At 32.8% G+C, this 10,842-nt stretch overlaps 1 protein-coding gene across 1 annotated transcript; it reads left to right on the top strand.

Annotated features, from left to right (window-relative positions):
• Positions 1-4,490: 4,490 nt before the first annotated feature.
• Positions 4,491-8,731, top strand: LOC123657774 (polycomb protein EED). Its single transcript, XM_045593287.1, has 7 exons — positions 4,491-4,670; positions 4,894-5,033; positions 5,119-5,290; positions 5,622-6,161; positions 6,489-6,641; positions 7,580-7,696; positions 8,377-8,731. Exons 1-7 carry the CDS (start codon positions 4,647-4,649, stop codon positions 8,467-8,469), a joined length of 1,239 nt encoding a protein of 412 aa, XP_045449243.1. The 5' UTR covers positions 4,491-4,646; the 3' UTR covers positions 8,470-8,731.
• The last annotated feature ends 2,111 nt before the right edge of the window (positions 8,732-10,842 follow it).

Raw genomic sequence — 10,842 nt, forward strand, 5'->3', positions numbered from 1 at the left:
TGTGTATTAGGAATTAAAGTAATGTTATGTTTGTACATAATTATCAGTATTAAGTTTTATTTTAAGATTATTTAGCGTTAAGTTGTTACTTACCAATAAGTTAATATTAAATAAAATGGCTGTGACTTATAATCTATTTCACATAGGATGGGTACGGTGACATTTGATGTGTTCCAATACACGCTCACTATTTTCAACAAATCGGATAAATATACACTTTTAAAAATCACCAATTAGTTTCCAAAGCAAATAATAATGCTTGATTAGATTGAAATTGTATTTATATATGCGTTTTTACATTTTAAACAAAATAAAAAAGGTATAGAAAAAATGATAACTTAAAATTACAGGCATGTAACGAAACGTTTAATGATAGGGATTGACACCTAGTAATCGGCTAAAATAAATAATCGTAACGGCCATCTTGTGAATCGCGTCATCTCACTGACTCGAGATATCTCAATCAGTACTTTCTGTCTCTTGTATGCTTCCCGTGTTTTGGTTTTGCCAGTTGCTATAGTTGTATTTGTTGCTGTTTTATTGTTGTTAAGTTCTGTTATTTTTTTTTTTAGTTATTCATTTTGTGTGTGTGTTCTGTTCTGTAAAATGCCGAAAAGAACAAAAGAAGACCGTTTCAAACAGTCAATTGGTTGTCCGCTTTCGGGAATACTTTGAACGGGAGTGAGAAAATAGCGGTCCATTATTATCTGTCAACCACATAGTGGATCGAGTTGCACAGGCACTTGAAATTAGGCGTAATACAGTGTCAACTGTAACCACTGTTGGACATAGGCCTCCACAAGCTCGTGCCAAAAAATGGCGTGAACTCATGTGTGTTGCCTATAGTCACCACGCTGGGTGTGCGGGTTGGTGACCGCAGGGCCGGCTTTGTCGCACTGAAGACGCTGTTACCCGTCTTCGGCCTGTGTATTTCAAAGCCAGCAGTTGAATGGTTTTCCCGCTATCGTTCGGCTTTAGAAGTTTCAAGGTGGTAGTGGAACTGTGTTATCCCTTAGTCGCCTCCTACGACACCCACGAGAAGAGACGCTGGTTGCTATATTCTTTATTGCCGTAGCCACACAGCTTAGTGTCAAAAATAAGAAAAGAAAAGTATGGTGACACCAATATGGAAGATAATAAGTTATCGACTCCCAAAAAGAGGCAAAGGAAATAAATGTTTGGTCGTTGAGGTTGAATATTAGCGGAGAAATGAGTTGCCCACAGTTTTACAATAATTAATGTCTTTGAAAGGTGCTAAATTATTTAATGGAAGTGTGACATCGTTATGGCGACTTTTAAATAAAATTGGATTTCTTTAAAATAAAAAAAAAAATTTACAAACGGAAAAGTGCGTGAAAACTTTGTGACATTCTTAGAAAAGGCGAAAAACATTACGGATTGGAACAACGTAGTATTCCTTGACTAGACATGGTTGAACGCCAATCATACTGTTGGCAAAGTATGGACAGACGACACTGCTCATTCTTCGACTAAAGTACGGTACCAGGGTAAAGGCGAACGACTAATAATTTGCCACGTGAGCTGTGTTAATGGGTTTGTCGATAACTCATTTCTCGCGTTTAACACCACCCTTAAAATATTATTTATTCACTATAGCGATGATTAATTTTTAAGAAGCAGTTAAAATTTTTTTTTTTATATAATCGATTAAAGGTTAACCGCATTTGTACTCGATAATCGAATTATATCAATTAATTATGCATGGTCACCTCACTATAGAGTTAATTTGACATGTGTCACCGTACCCATCCTACGTGAAATAGACTATAATTAGAAATGAAATAATGATTTGTTTAATCGTATTTAATTTAATGAAACCGTCAATCAACCGGTTGTTATCGTTATATAAATTTGTTCCTTTTCATAATAATATAAGTTTGTTATAGTTTTAATTTTGTAGGTAATAAAAGATTTAAATTTAAAAATCATTTTGCGTTTTTCTTGTTTGCCCATCCCAAACAATGTTTGATAATTATATATTTTTCATATTTTAACATTTTGTAAACAAATTAGCAAATCTGTAGTAGAGTAGTATGGTTCAGTTCGTTTGTCGATGAATCGCCCATAACACTCCGAGATTGGTTCCCAAGATCTGCAAATTTCATAATGATATTGACTTTAATATAAACGATTAGGATTCGATACCTAAATAATTTTTGAAACAAAATCACTTGAAAACTGCAGTGTCAACTCCATTTTATGACCTTCCGATTAAACTATAAATACCTATAGGTATACATCCGTCCGTCATTTCGTCTCTGTTTCTTTTTTAACCGACTTCCAAAAAAGGAGGAGGTTCTCAATTCGACTGTATTTTTTTTTTTTTTTTTTTTTTTTTTATGTATGTTACATCAGAACTTTTGACCGCGTAGACCGATTTCGACAAATTTTGTTTTAATCGAAAGATGGTGTGTGCCAATTGGTCCCATTTAAATTTATTTGAAATCTAACAACTACTTTTCGAGTTATATCTAATAATGCGTTTTTACTTGACGCTTTTTTCGTCGACCTACGTTGTATTATACCGTATAACTTTCTACTGGATGTACCGATTTTGATAATTCTTTTTTTGTTGGAAAGGAGATATCCCTAGTTTGGTACCATGATAAGGAAACCAGGATCTGATGATGGCATCCCAGATAAATCGAGGGAAACTCTCGAAAATCCGCAATAACTTTTTACTGGGTATACCGATTTTGATAATTTTTAATTTAATCGAAAGCTGATGTTTATCATGTGGTCACATATAAATTTTATTGAGATCTGATAGCTACTTTTTGAGTAATCTTTGATAACGCGTAGTTTCTTGACAATTTTTTCGTCAATCTACGTTGTATTACTTGTCGATGTAATTGAAGTCGGTTTTTTTTTCGTTTGCGAGCAAACACAATTATTATTTAAAAAAAAAAAACTATGCTGATTTACATTTCGGATTTAAAGAACAGGCTTTTTGGGTTATATAAAAATTAAAAACAGATCAATAAGAAAAACTTTAAGCATTATTTTAACTGGTATGTATGTCGCTAGTGACTATTAACATCGTCCAAACTGCAAAATTGCATTTTATGTTTATTTCATAAAACGGTCCCAAATAACCAAGGGTATCATCAGCTGAAGAGAATTTTTTTATTTTATGCATATATTATTTAGTCGTGGTACTTCTGACAAATCAGTACCTATTAGTCTTACGCCGAGTTGCACGAAAAGAACTTAAAATTTAAGTAGTGATTAAACTAATTTAATCGCAAGAATTGTATGAAATTCTTGTGATTAAATTAGTTTAATCTCTACTTAAATTTTAATTTTGTTTCGTGCAACTCGGCGTTAATCTGTTAAAAATGTAACTAGTGACTTTTCTCATATTTACAAATTAAATACCGGCTAGTAATAATATTAAACATAAATAGCCTGTACAGCATTACTTTAAAATTTCATGATTCTGCTTAAAATAAGTAAAAAAAAAAACACGCAATTTACACTTTGAATCACTCTCCTGTAAAGTTGCTATTTTTCACATCCGATGTTTTTAATAGTCATGGGCGATGTGTCTATTTTGGGCTAGTATGTTGAAGCAGTGAGTTATACTAAATTTAAAAAAAGAGAGCCATTGTTGCAGTTTAACCATGGGTATATTGGCCGTCTGATATGTACATCTACTCCTCATCGATTTCGATGACAGTGACCTAAGGAGTTTTATGACTTATTTCTTTGATGGGAAATTCCCTAGAAAAAATGTATGCGTTTGTATAGGACTTGGGTATAAGTTTATTCAAATGGCGTTTTGCATTTAGCGCTTGAAGTTTAATAAAGCAATATATAATTATATAAGCAATATAAAATCACGCGATCCCGATATGACTACAAAGCGTTTTCTTTATTTAGATCACAAACAAAAAAAAATATTCATAGCGATAACTATCAGAATCGACTACAAAACGATAAAGTTTGAGATCCTTAGTCTTCTGGGCGTATATTATAAATAAAAAAGGTACTACGACTTCCAAAATTTTTTTTGTTAAACGGATCAACCCTTTCAAATTCTGAAAGTGCGATAGAATATGCTAAATATTTTCAAGTTTTTTTTTATATATTTATAATTAACAATAGCAATTTCCACAAACTTAGGGATACATTACAATGACAATGTTGCTACAATTTGAAAAGTTCGTATACGTCGTAGCACAATGTATGTGTATATAATTTATGTATATAGTAAGATTGGCTATAAACGATAATCCTATTAATAAGTGCCAGTGCAAGTAAAGAACTAGACAGTACTACACAATTTTAAGTATTTTTCTTAATGAATAGTATAATCCTTCGGTTTATATTTTAATTTTTACACTCCAACAAAGTAATACCACATAACAGTTATTTTTTTTTTGGTTATTATCGTAATCAGCAACACCTGACTTTGTGAAAGACTCTAATCCAGCTCTCAATAAATTAAAAAAAAAATTATTGACTGTTCTCCCGCGAAAATTCGACAATTGACGTTTAGGACGCCACTGCCAGCTGATAATGTCGCTTGACTGAGAAAAAGTGATAAATTTTAATGTAACTGTATTAAACTAAGTATTTTGTTTGTTTAATTGTTGTCGATTTTAGTGAAAAAATCTATTAGAATGAACTTTTCAGACAATGAAGCCGTAAGTACAAGACAGTTAGTACGTTTCTTTGTGACTCAGCAACGTGACTTTGTGTTCACATTGACCACGAATATAAATTAATTTTAACCTCTTTTCTTTACTACAAACAAAGTAATACTCATTAATACTTCTTGTAACAATATTATCGTGTAAAACACTCCAATTTGACTACACTGAGTCGATTTTACATTCTTCCTACTAAAACATGAACTTTTTCGACTAGGATGATACTTCAAGCGTTGACAGTACTTCAAACACTGATAATACGTCACGAAGTGAAACTCCAACAAACAGTCGCGTGAAGAAAAGAAGACGAGGAAAGAAAAAAGTCACTAAGCAAGTGAAACCACCATATAAATTTAAGTATGTGCATAAAATAATGTTTACTATTTGATTTACATTACCGATAGATGTATGTGTAATAAATTAATAACCTCGTCGCTTTTAGTTGTAGTGCAAAAGAAGACCATGGTCAACCTCTATTTGGGTGTCAATTTAACCACCACTTGGGTGAGGGAGAACCACTTGTATTTGCTGTTGTTGGGAGCAATAGGGTATCTGTATATGAGTGCCCTGAGTCTGGTGGCTTTAAATTCCTCCAATGCTATGCAGATCCTGATGTAAGTGAAAATTGTTGTAAAATATAGTGCATAGTTAAATTTATGTTTGTTTACTTTACAAAGTATTAGATACCTCACTATCTCAACAAACTATATTACTTCATAAATAGGCTTACTGGTGTTAACTTTTGTTATGTTAGACTAATAGATGACAAGAGTACATGTATATTTTATGAAAATAAAATTACTATTAGACTATTGTAATCATAATTATATCTACTACCCTAGCACCTATGGTCCTCAGTAAGTTGAAAAAGTCTTGTCCAATATTTCCATAATTACCTTATGTGTAAGTATCTGTTGTAAAACTAGCTTAAATTGCAATTTTCAGGTTGATGAGACATTCTACACATGTGCCTGGTCTTATGAAGAAGAGACAAACTTACCGCTCTTAGCCGTGGCAGGATCACGTGGGATCATCCGTGTCTTCCACACCGCCACTCAGACTTGTATCAAACACTACGTCGGACACGGCCATGCTATAAATGAAGTCAAATTTCACCCACGAGACCCCAACCTACTCCTTTCAGCTAGCAAGGATCATGCTTTACGACTTTGGAATATTGTGTCTGATGTTTGCATTGCCATCTTCGGTGGAGTCGAGGGTCATAGAGATGAAGTACTAAGTGCTGATTTTGACTTAAAAGGAGAAAGAATAATGTCTTGTGGTATGGACCACTCCTTGAAACTATGGAGGTTAGACAAACCATCCATGCATGAGGCGATAAAACAAAGTTACAATTTTAACCCCCACAGAGCTTTAAGACCATTTAACTCGTTAAAGGAACATTTTCCAGATTTTTCTACTAGGGATATACATAGAAATTATGTAGATTGCGTTAGATGGATGGGAGATTTAATTTTATCAAAGGTAAATCTTTTTTTATTTTATTTTGTTATAATATGTTAATAATTTAAAAATTTATTATTTATTATTATTTTTGTCTCATGTAAAAGACTTCATTGTTCTCCCAATGTTTGTACTTTAAGTGTATTTAATTAGTCAATCACTAAGTCGAAATTTTTTTTCTTATTACACTATTCAAGTAGGATCAAAACTAAAGTTTAATATCTCTTTAATACTAAGCTACTCAGTGTTTTCACCATTAGAACAATTAATCACAAGAAATATGTTGTGTGCCATGTAAAATGTAGTAAGAAATAAAAGGATTAACAACGAATTCTATTTTATTTTCAGTCTTGTGAGAATGCAATAATATGTTGGAAGCCAGGTAGATTAGAGGACACGGAATTGCGCCCTGGAGATAATTCAGTTACAATTGTTCATAGATTTGACTATAAGGAATGTGAGATATGGTTTATTCGATTTGCAGTTGATTACAGTCAACGGGTAAGGTTTAAACAACAATATAAATATATTTTTTGATAATTTATGTTATATTATTTTATATTAATGATAAAGATGTGTAGGTTTAGTTGTGCTGTATTTTATGCAAGATATTACTCTCACTCACTTTTAACTATAATTAACAAATCAGACAATTTTAATTTGTAAAAGAGGCCAAGCCTTCTTGAATAAAGTATTTTTTTTGTTTTTAATGAGTACATATAAACAGATTTTATAAAAACTAGATGAATAAAATTAAATAACATACACTAAATACCATTTCTAAAATATTTACAAAAAAAAAAAAACAGTTCAATATAAGTAGTAGTATAAAAGTTCAGTTATAAACCTATCATGTTACTAAAGTAATAATCATTTCTATTTCATTTTAATTTTATACTAGCTGTACCCTGTGTGCGTTGCTATGCTTATTTATTTATTTGGTCATACCAACTTAGAAACCTTTGTGGGCTCATGCACAACACTGCTCAAGATCATGATATGATCGAATGCATAGTATAAGTTTCTATAAAAGACATACAGACAAACATTCATTTTTATATAATATATAGATAGCTCGTGCTGTGTGACTACGGCACTAAAGAATTTAGCCCCCCCTCTCTTCCCGTGGGTGTCGTAAGAGGCGACTAAGGGATGACAAGGTTCCACAACCACCTTGGAACTTAAGATGCCGACCGATGGCGGGATAACCATCCAACTGCTGGTTTTGAAATACACAGGCCGAAGACGGGCAGCAGCATCGTCGGTGCGACAAAGCCAGTACTGCGGTCACCAACCCGCCTGCCCAGCGTGGTGACTATGGGCAAAACACACGAGTTCACGTTATTTTTGGCGTAAACTTGTGGAGGCCTATGTCCAGCAGTGGACTGTATAGGCTGTAATGATATAGAGAATAATCCGTACATTTGAATGTATTCCAGGTGATAGCCCTGGGCAACCAGTGCGGCAAGACCATGGTGTGGGAGCTGGGCCACGTGGCGGGCGGCTCGCGGGTGTCGCAGCTCGTGCACCCGCGCTGCGCGGCCGCCGTGCGGCAGGTGCGACATTAAGAACTGTATTGTGATTTTTGTGTTGCGAATGATTGTTGAACGACATATTCCTATGCAAACCTAATTGTTTTTTTTTGTGAATGTGTAAATTGTACTTTTGTTACATGTTTGTATGGTAATAATAAATAAAAAAAAAAGGTAGGCGCGCTGGCTCCGCGGCGGTGCCGGTCACCTGGGCACCGCCTGCGGGACCATGTCCGTGGGGGGATTTTTTTTTAATTTAAATTTTACTATCCATAGGCTCTTGAGTGCCCATGCCTTTTTTTATTTACATTTTAATTTTTAAGCGTTGAGGCGTATTATTTTCAACATTGCATTCGAATTACGAACTAAAGCTTATTTTCTCTATTTATATCTTTCTTATTTCTCTATATATATGTCCGTGGGGTGCGGTAGGTCGACGACGCGCTCGCTCGCCTTCTGGTGTCGCACGCGTCTATAAGCTACGGTAATCGCTTACCATCAGGTGAGCCGTACGCTTATTTGCCGACTGAGTTGTATCAAAAATAAAACATATTTCAAAACTTCAGCAATTAACGGTTAAAGAAGTGATTCCTACGATATATTCATCTTCTTTGATAGATTATAACCACTCATTTCAAGACTGTTGTATGCTTAATAATTTCCAGTTTTAATAATTTGTATTAAATGCTTATTTAAATTTTCAGGTAACTCTGTCAAGAAACGGCAAGGTGCTACTAACGTGCTGTGACGATGGTACAATTTGGAGATGGGATCGAGTCAACAATGGAAATAATTGACATACTTGAACTTCAGAGATAAGTGGAGTTATTTACGACTATAAAATTAAAACTACTTTCTGGCTGTGAACCAAATTTACAGTTTTCTTTTAAAAAAAATTCATTTTAATTTAGTCAATTACGAATATCTACAAGAATAATTACAATATCAATAGTAGATAAATCTGACATGTATAAATTTATACGACAGATGACCAACAAGTACTCTTAATTTTAGATATAAAATTGATAATCAATTATAAGACTGTTTTAGTCAAATTTATACATTTGTTTCAATACTATTTATTATTTCTAAATCCCGCTCGTTTTCGACCCTAGCTATTCCATAATGTCTTGTTTGCGCGATGTTGTTGGTGCTTGGTCAAGTTTCGAGAATGATACAGTGCATAACACATAACATAACAATAACTGCATTCCCATCCGATTTATGTAAAACGGCTTAGAACCAAATTTCAAACACTTTGGCGTCCATATCTAGATGGTAGTCGCCGGATTTTAGATTCAAAGTATTGCAATCCTCCTAACACTCCACATAAATCCATTAACACTGCCGACATAATGTTATCTGTTTTTCAGTCGAAACATTTAAATTTAATTCTTAATTTACATTTAACCCTCTCCCAACCATCACCGTAATATTCCGTGTTTTGATGTTAGTGCCCGTGGCACATCCCGTAATATTACGTTCTAATATTTCGATGTCAAATTCTTGACTACCAACCTTAAGAAAATTGTTAGAAGTTATAATCTGGCCGAAAAAATGTTTTGGTTAAACAGTTTGGTAATGTCTATTTACCACAAAACAGCTAGCTTATATTAAATAAGTGTGCAGGTATGTCATGAGTATGTATGTGTAGTATAGGGTAGTTAAAACTATATAAGAGTGATACATATTTGTTATTCCGTATATCACATGTACGTGTATTTACCGTGACCGATGAAGCGCTGTGCCTCGCTCACACGTCCAATATCTTATCCTCAACGTATTCCTTATATAAAAGGTAGATTAAATATTAAAAAAAACAATTTTATGACAAATATCGTTTAATCACCAACAAATAGCTACGTACCAACAAAACGAATCACAGGGGCCTAGGTGTTATATCTCGTGAACTACTCGATACTTCGCTAATCACGTGTTCTACAATTTTTTACCTTTTACACCTCAAATATGTATATAATACAATAACAATATGAAAAACTTTGTCAATAACTCGTACCACTGTCAGTATAAATCAAATATCTCGCGCATAATTAACATATTTGAGGTAATAAAAGGGTGACAAGCCACATACATACAGTATAAGTAACTTCTATACATCTAAACACCGATACGACCCTATCGTTTGCTACGTTACACATATACATATCAATACAACCTATTAACTAATATTACACTTAATTTTAAATGACAGCGTAATTGAATTTAGTCAACTTTCCATTTCAAATTCAGTCTTTAAAATTGTCTAATTAAAACGTACAATAAAGACTGGTGTACAAAATAACAACCTAATAGACCATTCAATTTTATATTTTAATTCGAGATACTTTTTATAATCACACTAATTATTTAATTTATTAAAATCGTATATGACTGACTGCTAAACCCATGCAGGACGAAAATGTCAAATAATTTAAACCATCGTAAGAAATAATGTCTTAACTTCTATATATTATGTATCTACGGCGAGTATGGGAACTTTATTCTACAATATCTTTATTACTGCAGCAAATATCCACGTGTTATATTTTCGTATAATTATTTAGTATCTTATGTTTATTTAAATCAAGAAATTTAACACCAATTTTTATTAAAGGCACGGCTGTAAATTATCAAAAGTTACAATTAACAATATTAGATTCATAAATGAATTTTTTTTTAATTACTAAAATTAAATAACTTTTGAAAGTGTTAAGTTTTATGCAGAGTTGTATAAACATACATACTATGTAAATAAGAATAGATCTTTTTATCAAAATATTGAAAAGTAATTTTTAAGTAACTTTAAAATAGGGTTTATTTTTAAAGTACCTACATAAACAAAATTCAAAGTAAGCAAAATAAAATTCGTTTACGCGTACAGAACTGCAATTCCTATTAAAGTCATTTAAGTTTTCTTATTTTATAACAAAATAGACTAATACTTTTAAAAAGAAAATCTCCAATCCCTAAAATCCTAGTGCTAATTTAACTGAGCAGAAATCTTTGAAAAAACTCCACTAGCGTCAAATCAAAGCCAAAGCTAAATCGCCTTTCAACATAAACTAATAAAAATAAATATATTCAGCATTCATTCAAAATTTCATTCGCACAGATTACTTCTACATTCAAACGACTATAGCCAACAAAAAAACCTTTCGGGACATATTTTT

Source organism: Melitaea cinxia, chromosome 11 (genome assembly GCF_905220565.1).
Source record: "Melitaea cinxia chromosome 11, ilMelCinx1.1, whole genome shotgun sequence".
NCBI classification, from domain to species: domain Eukaryota; kingdom Metazoa; phylum Arthropoda; class Insecta; order Lepidoptera; family Nymphalidae; genus Melitaea; species Melitaea cinxia.

Bases quoted from the DNA above. Each gene is read 5' to 3' on its own strand.
- LOC123657774 (XM_045593287.1), top strand. From the start codon at position 4,647: ATGAACTTTTCAGACAATGAAGCC. The intron at 5,291-5,621 runs GTAAGTGAAAAT...TGCAATTTTCAG, and splicing joins AATGCTATGCAGATCCTGAT to GTTGATGAGACATTCTACAC. The intron at 6,642-7,579 runs GTAAGGTTTAAA...AATGTATTCCAG, and splicing joins CAGTTGATTACAGTCAACGG to GTGATAGCCCTGGGCAACCA.